Raw genomic sequence first — 19,103 nt, 5'->3', positions numbered from 1 at the left:
ACCCGAATATTCATGATTATAGGCATGTGGGACTTTACCAATTAAGAAAAAAAACTGTTACCGCGGCAGTCAATCTCCCGTCCACATTCTTGTGTATTTCTGTATGTGTACAAGGTCGCGTACGCAATTTAGTGACAGTAAATATATCGTACAGTGACAGCTTTATACGCGGAGTTAAACATCGTACAATGTACGATGCCTGGTCCCCTCATGTTGTTACCATAGAAACAAGGCAAATCGCTGGTGGTCTGGGCGTGGAAGGAAGTGCAAAGGAAATGGTGCTATATTCATAAAGGAGCACGCTGAATATTGAAGTGGTTTCTCACATCGTCATTAACTGAAGGCCAAAAAGATATCTAGATTAGGCAAGCGCTTGCTCGACAGCCGGGAGGACCACTGTGGTTATTATGTAACGTAGCGATACCACTGCGAGGGCAAAGGCTCCAGCGTGGACATTCGCATTTCGCAGCAGTCCGGCAAAGAAGCCGCAGCACAGTGTAATATATTGAACAAGTCTATCGTATAGCGACTACAGGGGAACCAGCAATGTTGGCAAGCAGTGGCGCGAAACGTCATGGAGGGTATAGGGGGCTGCGCTGCGCAGAGCTTTTTAGTAAGTACGGCGCCGCCGAGCAAAGTTGTGAGTGCAGAAGAGATAATAAAATTAAAAGAGTGCAAAAAAAGGATACGGGAAAGACTGAACAACGCAAACACACGACCCAAGTCAAGTACCGCTACCAGAACCGGTATTAAAGTGCATCACAATATACCGCCTCCATGCGAGGCTTGAGCGCGAACGAGCCATTGGTTCAGACGTAAGCGCCATGCACACGTGACTTTTTCAATAACGCAACCACCGGGATTTCACTTGGTTCTGTTGTGATCTTCATATGTTCAACAACCGACCGGTATGAATGTAGTTTTGAAACTTTTTTTTTCTTCTCCATTTTTTGTCTCTTGCAGTGATGAAGGAGCAAGGCCACTCTTTCAGAAGCAAGCCGTATCGTTTCAGGGCACTCAATGGATGCTTTATTAAACTCGAGACAGATTGGTCCTGCTTCATTAATCCTTGGACGCGCAAGCTGGAGTTCGTGGTCGGCCAGCACCGGGTTGTCGAGTAAGTATAGCTGTCTGATGACGTTCCGTCTTTAGCAGCACGGAAGCAAACAAATGCTAAAAAACAGCACCATGTTATTCTCTGAAGCTTGAACCTCGTTGGTCATTTAACGAGCGAACCCGCACCAATGGCGCTTCCGTATTGGCTGCGAAATGGAGGATGTTTGGCCACAGGAAGGACAAACTATCTTAATCTCTTTGAAAGACAGTAAACCACTGCAATTGCCAGTCTGTAACTAAATAACAGCGTATTAATGAAAAAGGTCCATGTATCACGAAAAGAGAGTTGCCCGCACTTTATTCGGCAATCTGCCTTTCGTAGCCTCGACTGCAACGTCAGCTACAGTCGTTTCCGCTCAAATCCTTACAACCGTCTTGTTTGTTCGACAATCCGCACGACCGTCTTCTATGTATCACTTTTCGTTCCGTCACTAGTTCTGAGGTCACTAGCTTCCTTTGAAGTTTCCGTGTTATAGCCTCCAATTCACGACCACATGAGTTGGTACTCAGTAAAACGCACTCATCGTGTTCTGTGAATAATGGCCCCAAAGTTGTTTCTATCTACTGAGTGATTGCTGATTGTTAAAACCACCGTCATTGTTTTAGCTTATCCTTTGTTGATGCGTCATCTTGTCATTTCTGTCATTGTTCCCCTTCCCTTATTCGTATCTTTCATTTCTATGTTTCTGTATGTACTTTCCTGAAAAGCAGGCAGGTGTAGTGCCCCTTCCAGTGGCAGTTACCAGCCTGCTCCGTGCTTTCTTTTTCTCTCTTTCATTTGTATATATGTTTCCAAACCGAATAATAATAATCATCATCATGGTAACAGGGGTCCGAGGAACCCGGACGTGTTCACAGAGCCATCACCCGGTGACATCACGGGGGCCCAGCCTCTGACCGGGGAAGCCCTCAACAACAACAGGCTCATACAGGAACAGATCAAGGACATCCTCTCCCAGGTACGCCCAGACAACCCTACGTTGACTGCAAGCTGCGCGTACGCTTAGGCGTAGGTGTTCCGAAATGTCATAGCCCTTCCAAAGAATAACCGCCCGAAGTCACACATTGGCTACGACATCCTGCTGCCTAAGCACATAATTGTAGTCTTCGAATCCCGGCCGTTGTTGCTGCATGCCGATGTCCAGGGGAGTGCCAAATTAAGACGGCTCGTGTACTGAGATTTAGACGCGCGTGGTAAAGAAGCTCATTTGGTAGCTGCATTGAGTTTTTCACAGGTTTTCACACGCACAGTGTTAAAGCACAGCGATAATATGTGCTTTTCTTAGCTTGTTCTCGTCGGCACGAGGTGGCGTCTAGTCGCAGAAGGTGTCTTTCCAGGCGGCATGTGGACGGTTCCAGACTCATTCTATTGCTTGCGCTCGAAGCTGTCTTAGCTGCCAACGCAGACTGTCTAGGATTCTCGCCAGAATTGGAGCACACCGTCAGTTTTAGAAGTGCGGCTAGCGAGAAGTCGGGCATTGTTGGTTAGGGCAATGAGTGCGGAAGAATTTGCTTACGGAAGTCGTTATTGACACGTTGCGTGACGTCACGAAGATGCGGTGGCGCTGCCGGCACATTACGTGTGGACAGAAAAATAGTGGCAAGCTCTACTAGCGAGATTTCTTCCTGCGGACAAGATTAATAAGAAGACGGGGCCTAGTTTTCAAAAGTTACGTTGCAAAGATTGTTGTTAAAAGCGGCGAATACTTAAGAAATGTCATGGTAGCCGTCTGCTCTTTTTTTTTTTTTTTTCTGAAGCCTTACCTATATTCCCTGATACTCTCACTTCTGGTTTAATACTGAAAATGAAAATGTCGACGTACACGAGGAAGAGATTGGGGAGGCTGTAATTGAAGGCAGTTTTTTATTTTAACGACAATATATAGACATACGTGTTAGATGAGGCAGCAAATTATGGAACGAGAACCAGATGCAGGACATAGGCGACGCGTTTCCTTTAATGTCACGTGATGCAAGCGTGGGGGCTCACAAAATGTCGCCATTGCCTCGCAGCCCGTGAAACCTCGAGAAAACAACAACCTGCGGCAGCGATCCAACAAGAGGCGAAAAGAGCTCGCATCTTTCGTCAGCACTCTCGTCGGCGAGATGACGCACAAACGCGTCGACAAAGGTAAATACTCTTAGCCGCCTCCTATATCCTTTCCACTGCGCCTTGTGCCGTAGAAACTCGTTACAGAAGATTTACATTCACCCAAATTACATAAATTCGCTTGTTTGCTTTCTTTTTTTTCACGTTGCTGCATGCACCCAGGAGAGGAACAAGTAACCGTCACCGCTGAAGGCTGCACATGTTCCGTGAGTAGCGTAGGCTTGTGCGTTTTTGGTGTGTGTGTGTCGATGTGTGCTGTATTTTTGTACCTTTATCGTTCATATCCTCATTCCTTTTGTTCATTTTATGTGTGATGCTGTGCAGTGCTGATTTATTAACAAGCAATTTGAGATAGCCTGAAAATCACTTAAGGCGACGTAATCGTGGACCCTTTCAGATGCACGACTCTAACCCAACCTATCCTTATATATTGTTACATGTTATGTTACGAACCTAAACTAAATGCTTTGCAAATGAAACGCCATATGATTAGCACCTATACAGAACACCGCAAAAAAAAAGGAAAAAAAATAGAAACCTCATCCTTCAGAGTACTTAATGGGAGACAATGAGAAGGAATATCACAAGGAGCGATAGATAAATGCAAGAACGACTTTCTCGCGTCGCCGTTTATGTTAGCAGCACAGGTTAGGAAGCGATAAGCAAGAAGTTTTCTTAACACCATGAAGAAGCCGCGTATGTGCAACATGGATTGTCATGGAGATTGGTCTAAATGTCGTTCGCCACCCAACGCTCAGTGGATCAAAGCAGTGTGCCAGACAGTACTAGGCACGTCTGAGACGAAAAATGGGTAGTGTCCAAAACATGGCCGCCATGACGTATTCCCGGTTCTTGCAGTAGCTCCCGGCGCTCGCAGTACGAAAAAGCATGGTCTGTGAGATTGGCTTTTGCTACTCGGAGAGAGCTGGCGCCATAGGTTTGATTTGTACGCAACATTTTGAAACGACTTACTACGTCACGACAAGCCATAAGCTCAGAGGCCATTCCTTTGGTGCTGTGCGATGCATTAATTTGTCCTCAGCCAATTGGAACGCGCTGCGCAAGAGCTGATATGCAGCGCAAACGCCGAGATGGTTCTGCTATAGCCTGAATATATAAAACTCCAAATGGAGACAGGACCAAGAACTAACGACAACACAGCAAATGGTGCATGGAAGCTTACTAAAGCAAGAATATGAGGCAGCAGCAGGCGCCCGAAACATTCGGTGACAGAGCGACCGCTGCCGGTGCCAACATAACGTCACGTGATCCCGCTCATTTTTTACGAGTGGGCTACCCCACACTCACACAAAGACACCGCCCACCTCCTGAAATGATGTGTTAAGGCACACGGCGGCCTGCATTTCGATGGGGGCGAAATGCGAAAACACCCGTGTACTTAGATTTAGGTGCACATTAAAGAACCCCAGGTGCTCCAAGTTTTCCGGAGTCCCCCACTATGGCGTGCCTCATACTCATATCGTGGTTTTGAAATGCACACGTAAAATCCCATAATTTAATTTAATGTGTTAAACCAACTTTTATATGACGGTGTTGCCGACAAACAGATGGGACTCGTGTAAACTGCAACGTGTTAACCAACATTTCAAAGTTACGAGTTCATGTATCCTGAATATAGCATGTATTGCAAAGCATGTAGCATCCATGAAAATAAGCCCTCCCTCTGAACAATGCTGCCTAATCAGTATTGTCCAGGCTATAAAGGAAAATTGAAAAAAAAAAAACATAAACAAAGAAACAAATGGCACGCATGCGATCTACCGGCAGCCTACGAGATGGCCTATAATATTCCCTTACTTTGAGGCAGCATAACTATTGCTCGACTAATTTGCGACTCTGTAGGAAAAGGGAGGCCGGAGACAGCACTGTGCATCCCAACGAGCGTATTTGAGATTAAACTTTTTTTGGTTGGTAACTTTGAGGAATAGGTAAAGAATTTCACGTTTTGTTTCTTCCTCATCTCAGGACCTAGGATCGGTTGTGATGGGAGAGATCTCACCGCACCAGGAACTCCATGACTCGGATCCATCTAGCGAATCCCCACCAAACATCCAGGAGATAAGATACCAAGAAAATATTGAGAGGTGAGTAGCTATAAAAAATGGGACTCTCTACGATAGAAGCACTCATCTTATGTGGGAGCAAGCAATCTTGTAAAAACCTAGATATAGTTTCTTTCAGTCTAAGGAAATATGCTCGTTGTGGAAGTCGTCGGTCGGTTGATCATTAATAGCCAACGGTGTTCTAATTTTACACAGCAGCCAGCGTGAACCAGTCACCGACGCCATACGCTGATTACCATTATCGAAGGAGTTCTTATACGTAAGAGTAGCGGGAATGACAATTCTTCTTTCTATTTGCAAACGCAGGTTCTTCGCAAGCAACCCGAAGACAAATTCGGCTGACGAACCGGCAGAGATGAAGATTGATAACGACCGGACTTCGCCAGAGAACCGAGAAGAAGAGGCCATCAAGGCCACAGGTGAGTGATGTGCCACTACATACTATTTATCCCTGTAATCGCAAGTAAGGTCATGTCCTCACATTCGAAGGCTAAGTTACGCTAAGAATTAACCGAAATCTTCTTGACGTGTCATGTATTTCATTTTTTTTGTAAAATTTAATAACCGAACGCCTCTTGACGTTTCGCATATTTAATTTTATTTTGTGTGTAAAATTTACAGATAACCTCTATCGAAGCAAACGGTACAGCCGTAATTTACGAGCGAATGTGGCTCCAAGAGTCATGTTGTAGATTACTGCGAGGGCTGTAAATTCCCGCGACCCATGATACTTTCTGACCTAAACAATATAAACCAAAGCCAGTTCGGTTTCTTGCTATATATTTTTTTCGAATCTTAGCACATCCTTCATATTTTATATTCCCCCCCCCCCTAATAATTCCAAATATTTGCGCATTGAAGTCTTCTTCAATTTCTTCTTAATAAACCGATCTTGATACCCAGAAGCATTGAACTTGATGTATTTCAACGTTATTCACGTGAGATACAAAATGACGAATACTTTAACAACCGATATAATTTTCCCATCTTTATCTGGAAGCAGCGAGTGTTGGTGCTACCTTCTTACACCTTATACACGTTCCTTCGCTCAGGCTTTGAGATTTATACTACTGTTAGGTGTTCCTATAGGCGGGCCATGATAAATAACGGCCTACACTTCGTCCCCGTATAGTTTGCGCCGTTTAGAAAAAATCGTTAATAGTCGAGAGTGAACTATCCCAAACAGGGATCCTCATTGAACATACTTTCAACGGCACTCGTGCACGAGTGCTGTGCCGGCTGACACGTCGGACACTTGCTGTTCCTTTGAACATCCATCGATGATACCGACACCATGACAATGCCCCAAATGCAGCTTCGCCGCAATCCTCCGAGGACAAGTCCGCCTCCGACTTTGCGGTGGTCGACAGCAACTACGCCAGCGCTGAAGGGAGCGGAATGAGCGGCATCAGAAGTGGGAGCGGCAGCGGAAGTGGAAGCGGAAGCGGAAGTGGAGGAGGCAGCGGCGGAAGTGGCTCCGGTAGTGGTGGCGGAGGCAGTGCCGGCGGCGGCCGTAGCTCAGACTCCAAACGCAAGCACTCTTCGGTCACCACGGGCGACTCCGGAAATGAGTCCCTAACGGTCAAGGTGAGCTTCGCTTTTTTTATCTTTACTGCTTCGTCGCCATGCCCGAAATGACAGATTTTAACACGAAACTTGTTGCTCCTATTGTGTCCGTGGTCACAGTTGGCATGCTTCATTTTAATGAATGGGGTCAGGCAAGGATACACAATCTCTCCAATACTATTCACTGCATTCTTAGAAGAAGTATTCAAGCACTTAGACGGGGAAGGCTTCGGAGCGAGGATCAATGGCGAATATTTCAGAAAGCATCGGTTTGCAGATGACATTGACCTATTCAGCAACAGTGCATGGGTACGAATTACAACAAATGATTGAGGACCTTCACCGTGAAAGTGTAAAAGTGGTGTTGAAGATTAATATGCAAAAGACAAAGATAATGTGCAATAGTCTGGCAAGGGAACAAGAATTCAGAATCGCCAGTCAGCCTCTACAGTCTGCAAAGGAGTACGTTTATCTAGGTCAATTACTCACAGGTGACCCTGATCATGAGAAGGAAATTTACAGAAGAATAAAATTGGGTTGGAGTGCATACGGCAGACATTGCCAAATCCTGACTGGGAGCTTACCACTGTCGTTGAAAAGTGTACAATCATTGCATTCTACCGGTGCTAATATATGAGGCAGAAACTTAAAAGTTAACAAGAAGTTCGATAACAGATCGCAGGGAGAGGCCTTCTTCCTGCAGTGGACATAAATATAGTCTGCTGCTGCTGATGATGATTTTACCGAATACAAACACAATCATGGTGGATTCCACGTCAATTCCCCGTCACTTTTGTGAGAACATTCGGGAGAGATATAAACGGGGTGGGAAAGGAAAGGAGGTTAGCCGGAAGAGATTCGGGTTTTCTACCCTGCACTGGGCGGAGGGTAAGGGGAAATTAAAGACGGGAAGAATAGAGGAGAGGTAAAGCGAAGGCACTAAACAAAAAGGGTTCCTACAAAAGTGTGCAGTTGTATTCGGGCGGGGCCTTTCAGTACGTGACGTTGCGTATCGGTCCACGTGTGCAGGAACAGCAGATGCGCGCCAGCAGCAGCAGCAGTAGCCGCAACGGCAGCGCTGGAGCTGCGAGCGCGGACGACAAATACCCGCCCTGCCCGCCGCTCACCGAGGAGGTACTCCTGCAGTACAACAGGCTCGCCTACAAGCACATGAAACAGCATCAACTGCAGCAGCACCAGCAGCAGCACCAGCAGCAGCATCAGCAACAGCATCACAGCATCAGCAACAGCATCAGCAGCAGCATCAGCAACCAGTGGTGGGTGGCGGAGGCGGTGCGGCCGCGGACAAGGACAGCCACCGGCTCAAGCGCAGCGGCTCGCCGCTCGTCAACTCGAACCTGCACAAACACAACAAGCCCAGCAGGGATAGCATGGCGGCCGACGGTAAGCGAATGTCCGGCACTCTAAGCACGCCTCTTTCGTGCTAGTTAGCGGTACGGATGGACTTACTGAATATTGCCTAAATGGGAACGTCGGGTATATACGACTCTTCTGGCTGAACCATTGGCCCGTTCACTCTTAAGTTTCGTGCTGCATAAGGCATATCGCGGTGCATGCAGCTTATTGCCAGGTGTTGGTGCACTACTTGCCTGTTCAAACCATAATTATGAGTCGCACGTAGCGGTGCCACATAAAAGCGAAGGCGAAACATCGAAAGCAACAGCGAAGTGTAGCTTTGCCCTTCAGAACGCTGGCTTATACATGCTCCGTACGGTGGCGTGATGTGGAGCGCCTCCAGGGATGTTGCAGGCGTCGAGGTTCAATAGTGCGCGAAAAGACTGCAGCGAAACTTTCAGGATTTGTCAGCACCCAAAAGAAAGTTGAATTAGATTTAACTTGACATTTACATCTCCTTTCCGCTTACAAGCAACGTGTACACACAACGCTCATGCCAGAAATGGAAGCCAGAATGCTGCATCGGCTCCGGCAGAGGCGAGTGAGCGCAGCGTGATCGTGCGTTAGCTTGACTTCGTCGCTTTTGCAGCTAAACGCGCAACACATCAGACCCCCTCTATACGCGCAGGCCGCGCATGCAGGTTGACACTGCGACAGCGCGACAGCGACCACGACGGCGCGAACGCCGCCTCGAGGGTTCGTATGATTGCATTCGCTGTAAAACGCAGATGATGTAGGAACGGAACGATCGCGCCATCTGTCACTTTAACGACGTGCTTCGTCCTAACACTGACAGATTGTACTAAATGTCATGCATACCTGGTGCTCCCGTTTACGCAAATTTCAGTCCATACAACGTTAGCATATGTCGTCGAAGGCAAAGACCAGAGGTGATACAGTGAGACGGTATACCTATAGTGCCGGGTTCTCTCTCGTCCTATAGCCTTCGTATGTTCGTGAGGCGGCCGTGCGAAATTTAAGACAAGTATTTTCGTTCACTAACGAAAGGATAGCAAAGGCTCGCCTTTGCTGACAGTATCAGTGAGGAGGGAAGAAGACAGCGACATACATACATACTACATGAATACATACATACATACATACATACATACATACATACATACATACATGCATGCATACATACATACAAACATACATACAAACATACATACATACACACATACATACATACATACATACATACGTACATACATACATACATGCATGCATGCATGCATACATACATACATACATACATACATACATACATACATACATACATACATACATACATACATACATACATACATACATACATACATACATACATACATACATGCATGCATGCATGCATGCATACATATGCTTAAATAGCAGACAAGGATGTTTGCCAGAGTAGCGGGACAGTAACGTCAAAAATTGGGCTAGACCAGTCGGTTGTGCACGATTCAAACTATAGCCATCGGGGCTTGCGTCGAGGACGTAAATCGAAGAGCCGACACGGACAAGATTCGTGAATCCATGCTTTGATACGTGGTATACCTTTACCCCAAGTGAGTGACCACCCATATTTCGCGCTCACAGGCTCGGCATCTGTAGCCGCTGCATCAGCGTCGCCGTTTCCTCCACTGCTGCACGCATCGCTGGTCAGCTCGCAGCCGGACAACGTGGCTGCGTTCGTCCCCAACCTGGCCATCCCCACTTACACCTACGTGCCGCTAGGGAGCGCGCAGTCCCCCGCCGGCACGACGCCATTTCTCATACCGGGTACGTATACGGAAAATCTGACCTGCCACCAAAAAATGCTCTTTGGTCTTACTCTTGAATTACTTGGAAGAAAATTTAGGCCTATCTGGAAATGTAATTGTAGAACGACTGCAAGCTGGGCAAGTCGTAACGAATTCATTTCGAAAAAAAGAAAGAAAAAAAGTTTCGAAGCCTTTTCGTTGTCCTTGTGTTTCCTTGCGTAGAATCTTCGTTGGGCTTCATTTTTCGCGCTTTATTCCCGAAATGGAATGAAATTGTCATGAAGAACATCTCGCGCCTGAAATTGTTATGCAGGAGCCCAGCAAAGGCGCTCCTTTTTTTTTTTTCACAAACTGTGCTTGATACTTTCGTAATCTTTACCCGCCTCTGCGTTATCGTCGAGGGGTTCGCACAAACTTCTAGATTGACGAAACGACCGCGCTAATTTTAACGTCTAGGAAACGGGTCTTCCACGATGAATTTGTACATTGTGGGGCGCAATGCTATGGTTTTTTCCCCTCAGCACACTCTTTTTTTTTTTCTTATAGCGTTGGGAAAGAAATGGTATCCACCACGATATTTTCACGCAGTGTATTGAGTTTTGTTGCCTTTATACGTTTGCTGTGATTTTGTTACTGATAAGTAAAACGGAGTTGCATTTAAGACGATAGGCAGCGACAAATATCCCATATTCATTTCTATTTTAATAATGCTAAAAGAGTACTTTATATGTAATCGTCCCTGCTGCTGCCGTTCCGCAGTGATGTACGTGGGTGGCGTGCCGTTGTATCCTTCGCTGCCGACGGGCGATGGGCCGCAGTCCAAGGGCATGTGGCAGTGCGGCGCCCTGCCGCTCATGCCGCTGTGGCAGCAGCCACACGTTAATGGAGGCACGGCCAGCGGACAGGAGGCGGCCAAGGCGGACGCCAAGACACCGGGAGCACCAACCGGGGCGGCCACCGAAAAGATCTCCGACGATGCGCTGAGGAAGGTGAGCAGACAAACGCCGATAATCGTTTTTCTCGCTGTTTTGCAGCCATTCCTGCCTTGGGCTCCTGACTTATGTAGATAGGGTCCGTAATCATTCTCTACTGTGGCAGGTTCAACAGTTTATTTTTTTAAAGGTAGAACTGCAGCAGTTCTGCAAGGAAGTGGCCTCGCAACACATGTATTATTATAAGCATCATCATGATCAATCAGGGGACTAATCTGGACACTCAAATTCATTCATGTTGGCGTTTTGAGCGAATTAGAGAGGTTGTAGACTAGCTACCTTGTTGAGGCGCCACCATCACCGCCATTCACCATCATCATGCGTCATAATCATTGCCGAGGGTCTCGGTCGCTTAGCTCTCGAGTCAGGAACAAGAACGCGCTTTCGCTGTTGGTCGAGCCGGATGACACAGCCGCTTTGCCTCTCTTCGCCTTCGCCTTCCCGAAAAAAAAAAAAAAAAAAAAAAAAAAAACTAGGGACGACAACCCTAGTTTAGCCACATCGGCCGCCGTCACGTCGTCCTTACACCTGCGAAGCAATCAGAGCAGACAATATGACGAATATGCCACAATGGTAGAATTTGAGTGTCCGGAACAGCAACGCAGTGAGACTGTACTAGAAGCTCAATACGAAGGCATCTCCCTTCCAGCTATCTCCCAATAGCCCTGTCTTGCGTCAGTGGTACCAGTATGTGTAGCGCCTGCACCAGTCAGCCACTGCTGTTGCTAAGCAACGTATCTTTGTGTATGCCCTACGCGTTACTAACATTTAATCACCTCGGGCTCGTGAGGGCGTACGCCTAAGGATTCTGTGCTACACGTGTCCTTTACTCAACGGACGTAGATTACGACATGAATGCATTGTACTGCTAGGTGCAGTCATGAGCCCAGAGTCGTTAAATGAGGTTAAGTTGATCCATAGTTGGCTCCTGGCCTGCTATATAACAGCTTGAACTTTACGTGACATCACAACGACAGCCAGAAGAATTAAAATTCTTACGAAGCATCGCCGGCACAATTATAGTCAGAACTCAGTGTTATGTTTTCTATTTCCTAGCTTTTATTCCCAACATCGAGCCTGTTACGCTCCTATCCCAGGTAACCTTAATCTTTGTGAATTAAACCTATAGCTGCCGCACGGTTATTTGAGCAATGCATAGGTAACTGGGGCGATAGGCTTCATGTCAGGGCAATAGGTAATACGGGACACCCAGGACTGCAGCTTCCTACATATTGTTCCTGGGAAACTTACTTTGTTCGATGTTACCTCCAGCCATGACAAAACTTTGTGAATACGCCACTTTAGAGTTTACCATGATAATGTGTACGGCCAGACACTTGCACTATCGCTGTTTCTTCTGCGTGAAAGCGACATCGCAAAGTGTGCTCTCGATAATCAACTTGTCGCGATGTGTCGAACAGAGCTGCTTCCATTGTTTAGTCTAAAAGTCATATCACGAAAATAAGAAAGAAAGAAAAAAATCCCAGTTTCTCCCGAAGCATTGACAGCGATAGCGAGATATTCCAATATTGCACAAAGGAAGCCTCGCATTTGAAATTTTTTTTTTAAGGAGAGTGCCACGTTCTCATGCTGAGAACGATGAATATGCGTCCCCATCCTGCTTACCAACAGCAGGGTCTTGTCGGCTTTCTCGCTATGCTTTGGCCTCGTTTGGCCTCGTGTTTCCGCATTGCCACCCGCCGTGGTGGCTTAGCGGCTATGGTGTTGTGCTGCTAAGCGCGCGAGGTCGCGGGAATGAATCCCGGCCACGGCGACCGCATTTCTATGGGGGCAAAATGCAAAAACGCCCGTGCATCTTGCATTGGGTGCACGTTAAAGAACTCCAGAGACAAAGTTAACCCGGAATCCCCCACTACGGCGTGCCTCATAACCAGATCATGGTTTCTGCACGGAGAACCCTAGAATTTTTACCAATGCCATTGTTCCGATTCCCATTTCTTCGCCGCCAGAAATTGGGACATGACGCCGATTGCAGCACCCCTATTATGGCTCTCGCCAATAAAGGAACCGTTTCTTACAGCCTCTGCAAGAGCAGGCAGACAAGACGAGCGGTCCGGCGACCATCACGGGTCTCGGCGACAACTCCGCCAACGGCGGCAGGGGTGGCGGCGGTGCCAGCGGCGGCACCGAGATGGAGGGTTGCTCGATGCGGCCCTTCAAACCGTACTCGACGGGGTTCGGCTCCACTTCGACATCGGGTGGTGCCAAGGCGGACGACCGGCGCCACAGCCAGAGCACCGAGAAAGACATGCACCAGGACGACTCCGTGTCGCTCTCCTTCGAGTCATCCTTCTTCGAGAAGTCCGAGAACTCGGAAAGCCAGTTCTCCTCCGAGAAGTCCTCTGAGGTACGTACTATACCCGGCCCGCTGTCGTAGATGGCGTCCCGGTATAGCAACGGCCGCCATGACTGATTATTTTACTGCGACAGGAAGTGCGGGTGGAACGTGACCATGGAGGAAGGAAATCCTCCTTGAGCATGGACGGTTGACGTCCGTTCGTAAGAGTATAACGTCCGTGCTGCCGCGCAGCGGACCGCGATGTCAGAGGCGCGCCGACTCGGACATTGGGCGATTCCTGGAAGGGTGCACAAAAAAGAGAGAGAGAAGGAAGGGCAAATGCAGGGATGGTAACCAGAGGTGAAGATCGGTCTGCTACCCTACGCTGGGGAGAGAGGGAGAGGGGAAGTAACGTGATAGGAAAGTAGAGCAGAGCGAAAAGATACGCAATAACCGAAGGAGTAAAATGCCTCCGGTATGGTTTGCGCTCGATGGCAAGAGCATCCCGGGAACGCGGAGCACCCGGGGTCGTTATGCGTGCTCCGCGAAAGACGGTGCAGCCACAGAAACTCGAAAAGAAGCCGCAGTGATTAGCTTGGAGCACTTTCTTTCTGTGCTCGAAAGAGAGAGAGAGCGTTTTTCCACACTACACAAAATTGCAGAGCATATCGATGATAACTGGAGCAACAATTAATTTCCCCGCTCCACTATGCGCTTGGTAGCCAACTGGAGTTTCTAATTTTACCTACCTGCCTTCTATTTTGAAGACAAGGTCTTCTTAGCTGACTTCATCCGGATTTGGCGTATCTGGGATCTGGGTATCTTCTAACCACTTCCAGAAAAAAGAAAACGTCCCTTTCGCGCCTCCAGAGCGTCGTAGCGAGTCGCGAAGAAGTAGGAAAATGTAGGTCTCAATGATGCAAGAAAGGAAAATTAGTCGCAGAGTGGGTAAAGTTAACGGTGCGAATGTATTCAGTGTCAATATAGCCGAACATTAACCACGTTGCCCTATACCCTCGTAAAGGGTGCACCGCTGTAGATGCAAAGCCACCCTTCAGCACATTATTGGGAAATGGAGCGGGTTCGCTTGGACTTATCAGGGCTCGCGCGATGCAATGGTGTCTGCAGTGCGGTTTCGGCGGCGCCCACAAGAAGCGGTAATTAGTCGCAGAGTACGTAAAGTTAGCGGTTCGAGTATAATTCGCGCCAATATAATCGAAAATGAACCCCAGTGCACCAAAGACTGAACTTCTTCGGGACCGCCCACCTTGTATATTGGTTAAAAAATAAAATGATCAACCAAAGTGTCGGCGTACGCTAAAGAAGACAAGGCCGGTGTGATTTCGCGTGAAATACTGTACGAATAAGATACGAAATCAGTGTACATTGAACATGAAAGATGAGCAGAGTAATGAGATATAATGAACATTTAGTCATCGAATCATTTGAACCCCCATGTACGTTGACTTTGTCTTCTGTAGCGTCGACATTTGGTTGACCGTTCCTTTTTTTTTCTTCACACTCTACCTTGGGGTAAGGGGTAAGGGTTAGCGTTGCCTTGCATGTGTATTGGCATAGCGGGCTGTAGTTTCCTTTTTTCCCCTCGCGTCTGGCACTTATTAAACAAACAACCAACATCTTACTAGCAAGTGGAGAATTTTTTTTATTAAATGGCGACTGGTAGTCCGAATCGTCTTCGCTTGATAGAGGTAACGCTCCCTGTTGACGACCGGTGTCATCGTTCTCTGGATGTGGCGGTCCTATTGAACTAGGATCAGCCACAGAGTATGGCACCCACCATGGTGGCTTAGCGGATACGGCGCTTCGCTGCTAAGCACGAGGTAGCGGGATCAAATCCCGGTGGCGGCAGCCGCATTTCGATGCGGACGAAATGCAAAAAAACGCCCGTGTGCCGTGCATCGGGTGCACGTTGAAGCTCTCAAGGCGGTCAAAATTAATCCGAAGTCCCCCCACTACGGCGTGCCTCCTAATCAGATCGTGGTTCTGACTCGTACAACCCCATAATTTAATTTTAACAGAGTGTGACGGCAGTTCTTCGGGTTGTGCAGTGCATCTCGCTCAGTTGCAAGGCGTTGGCGGGCGGTTGTTGGCGCTCGTGGTAACGTGGGGTGAGGTCAGGGCCTGGGAACATCCTCAGCAATGCACGCATAGAAAATATATTGTCGTTGCTAACCCTACTTTCGCGTGCAGGACACGGACTCCGAGATGAAGGACCGCCGACGCAAGCAGCCCGCACGGGCTGTGCTGCGCGAGCCGCACTGGACCGAGGGCGTCTCGCTGACGTCGGACCTGGTCTACCGGTACCAGATGCGCGCGCCGGACGCGGCCGACGTGCTGCGCGGCGACAGGGACAAGCTGCAGCGGATGCAGCAACCGAGGCTCGTCAACGAGCAGCTATCCGTGCTGCAGCTCGAGTTGGAGGACGCGCTCGACGACGAACCCGGCTGCGCAGGGGACGAACCCATGGGAGGCGCGAAGGTGGCCTCCTCGCCTTCCGTGGGGCTTGGGTCGTCGCAGACCGCGGCGGCGCTTCCGGACGCCACAGCGGAAACCGCGGCGCAGAGCTACGCCATGTACGCCATGGAGGAGGACGACCTCACGCAGGTGGGTGGGCAATGCCCCCGTCGCGCATGTATAGCACTACAGCACGAGCTGACGAATATGACGGAGATGATGCCATCAGACTAAGACGAATACTAGAGAGAATATGATGCAATCAGACAGTGTTATATCCCTCGCTGTCGTTTTCGTCTGCTCGCGCTGCATGCCTAGTCTGTGTCTCATTAATCAGTCCGAAGAAGTGCGTTATGAAAATAAACCTGTTTCCCACTGTAGCCCTGTCATCGCGCTAGCCGTTTCTACGTTACTAATGACCAATGTGCCCAGGTATTGGGTATTAATTTAACGAAAAAAGAAAGTTAGTGACTAAGTATGCTTGGTGTGAAAGCTAATCACGCGTCCCCGTTTTCTGTTATCACGGTGGTGATGATGACTTTTTTTCTCTTTCGCAGGAGATGGCAGTGAAAGAAGAACGCATTCTGTCCTCATTTGACCCTGACTTTGCTCTCGCCGACTCCGACGCTGAATTTTGATTGGCAATCATCGCGGCTCTCTGATTGGATCCCGCTCATCGTGCCAGACTTTCTAGGGATAAAGAAAAAAGAAAAGAAAAGAAAGAAGACAAGTGACATCGCTGGCATCTCCTCCCGCCTCCTTCTCCTCCTTGTTCAAGCATCGCGCAGCGAACATAACGGCTTCTCGGACGGTGAACGTTCAAGATTCCCGTCCGCGAGCCGCGCTGCGCTCTCCAAGTGTGGTCGCACCTGTTCATCACCTGTGTACGTCTGTCCGTAACTCTTCTGATCAATAAAGACCACTTACCATAACCTGGGGCTTGACTTCCCCCTGAGCAATCGACGGGGATATTAAAACACTTGCACCTACAGCATGCGGGTCGGCATGTTAGCGCCCTTGAATTTTACAAGGATCATCACGGCGACGGCGACGGCAAAAATGCGCCTGGAGCGTCCTTATAATTGCTATCGCCATGAAAAATAAAGAATCTCGAGACTGCGCAGAGAAATGATCGTCCTCTTGACGGCGCTCGTAAAACCGTTGCTAATCTCGGAGGCCATAGAATTGGCTCTTAATCTTCTACACGGTACGCTTGATGGCGCTTCTAAACCGCAAGCGTAGAGATCAACATTTAGCATAGAAAGCTTTTATTGGAAAAAGGCAGCAGAAAATGTCCCTAACAACACGGCAGCAGGACCCGATGAAATTCCAATACAGCTAATCAAAAACCTCGGTCCAAAAAGCAAGGCACTGCTGACTAATGCCATAGAGCAAGTGATTAGAACAAAGAAAATTCCCGTTGGATCGCGTGAAAGCAAGATGAATCTCGTCTACAAAGGCAAAGGAGATAAGGATAAGACGAGCTCGTACAGGCCAGTTACAGTAACGTCGGTGATATATGGAATAGCAATGCGAGCCATAAAATTAGAACTGTCGAAGTGGGTCGAGAAAAACGATGTATTGGGGGAACTACATATTTCGAAGAGGTGTCATTACCGGAATTGGCCTCAGTGATTGTAAGTTTGCCCGCTGCTGCCCCAGGTCCGGATGGGGTTACCACCGCAATGATAAAAATTTTGTATAAGGAGTATCCTGATGTCTTATTGGCTCTGGTTAATCATTCTATTGAGAAGGCTTGGATCCCATTGCAATGGAAACTCGCTAAAGTAATATTATTACTCAAAAATCAAGGTAGTGGATATATACTGGAGAACATTCGGCCTATTTCATTAACGTCAAACCTTGTTAAGCTAATCGAAAGAATACTAAATGTCCGAATCATGAAGTTCGTGAACACCAGAGCACTGCTCAGCCCTTTCCAAATTGGTTTTAGACCAGGCATGTCCATCTGCTGTGCGCACGCAGACATAGAAAGTCGAATTCATATTGCACGGCGCCACGGGAGATGTGCTGCACTGGTCACGCTAGATATCGCCAAAGCTTATGATAGTGTCGAGCATGCAATATTATTGGATAGAATGAATGCACTAGATCTCCCACATTACTTTATAAGATGGACAGCCGAGTTTTTGAGGGGGAGAGAATTTTTCTGTGTTAGGAATGGCATCGCCTCTAGAAGGTTTACACAGACCAGGGGTGTACCTCAAGGGGCCGTTTTGTCTCCCCTATTTTTCAATATATTACTAAGTGGTATACCTTGTCAGGCTGATGTAAACACATATGTCTACGCAGATGATATTGCATTTTTTGCTTCTGCAGACGACATTCAGTCTCTTTACGGAAAATTGCAATCTTATCTCAACACACTTGAAAAATACCTGGAAGGAATTCGCCTATCTCTGAACGTTAACAAGAGTGCGGTGCTGGCCTTTCCGCTAAGTAGTCCAGTGTATTTAACTCTCTGTTATCAGAACAAAGTCATCCCCCAAGTTGAACAAACCAAGTACCTTGGGGTGATTTATGACAATAAACTCAATTGGCTACCGCACATTGAGTATATTGCTAAAAAAGGGGGCCGTGCTCTCGGAATATTACGACGGCTGAGCAACAATCGGTCTGGCATGCGAAGAGACACACTACTAATGATATACAAAATGTATGTCAGGCCAGTATTAGACTTTGGGTGTGTTCTTTTCTCTGGAAGTGCCGCGTACAAAATTCGTCCCCTTGTTTTAATAGAACGGGATGCGCTCCGACTCTGCCTTGGCCTCCCCAAATTCGTATCGAACGCTGTGCTTTACCTGGAAGCGCGAGTGCCATCGTTAATGGCTAGATTCAGACTACTAACAGTCCAAACCTTTCTGCGACTGCACGAATCGCCTTTCAGAAGACACCAGACAGTGTTCATAAGTCAGCCCACTTTATTTTTTAATGTCCACTGGCCCCGTTTTCACACGCCACAGGTGGTTTTTGCGCAGGCAATACTCGAGCCGTTGAATGTTAAGCTCTATAATATAACTCCTACAAAGTCTGCTACCCTCTCTCTAGAAATAATTTTTGATAACATCTACCCAAATAATGCAAAACTTTTATCTTCACGAATTCTCAATGCCATGCTGGATGATCACTTGTGTCATATTCAGACCAATGCTATAATAGCTACAGATGCATCACAGAACCACGAAAAGGCAGGTGTAGGAATTTTTTCTCATTCGCTAGATTGGTCCTATTCGATTAGACTTCCAGATTTTACTCCTATCTACACAGCAGAATTCT

General features: G+C 47.6%; 1 protein-coding gene across 1 annotated transcript in view; it reads left to right on the top strand.

Moving 5' to 3' along the window:
- LOC119445119 (period circadian protein-like) overlaps positions 1 to 16,732 on the top strand; it is a 34,809-nt gene extending 18,077 nt beyond the window's left edge. Inside the window, 14 exon segments of the mRNA XM_049664130.1 lie at positions 964 to 1,117; positions 1,946 to 2,075; positions 3,130 to 3,247; positions 3,389 to 3,432; positions 5,213 to 5,331; positions 5,617 to 5,729; positions 6,626 to 6,897; positions 7,906 to 8,134; positions 8,137 to 8,280; positions 9,877 to 10,059; positions 10,800 to 11,029; positions 13,074 to 13,400; positions 15,543 to 15,956; positions 16,364 to 16,732. Coding sequence (XP_049520087.1) covers positions 964 to 1,117; positions 1,946 to 2,075; positions 3,130 to 3,247; positions 3,389 to 3,432; positions 5,213 to 5,331; positions 5,617 to 5,729; positions 6,626 to 6,897; positions 7,906 to 8,134; positions 8,137 to 8,280; positions 9,877 to 10,059; positions 10,800 to 11,029; positions 13,074 to 13,400; positions 15,543 to 15,956; positions 16,364 to 16,444 — 2,558 coding nt within the window. The 3' untranslated portion in view covers positions 16,445 to 16,732.
- Positions 16,733 to 19,103: the final 2,371 nt, after the last annotated feature.

The sequence above is a fragment of the Dermacentor silvarum genome, chromosome 3 (assembly GCF_013339745.2).
Source record: "Dermacentor silvarum isolate Dsil-2018 chromosome 3, BIME_Dsil_1.4, whole genome shotgun sequence".
In the NCBI taxonomy this organism is placed as follows: domain Eukaryota; kingdom Metazoa; phylum Arthropoda; class Arachnida; order Ixodida; family Ixodidae; genus Dermacentor; species Dermacentor silvarum.
The sequence above is the reverse complement of the archived record's forward strand: the minus strand, read 5'-3'. Positions and strand labels throughout refer to the sequence as shown.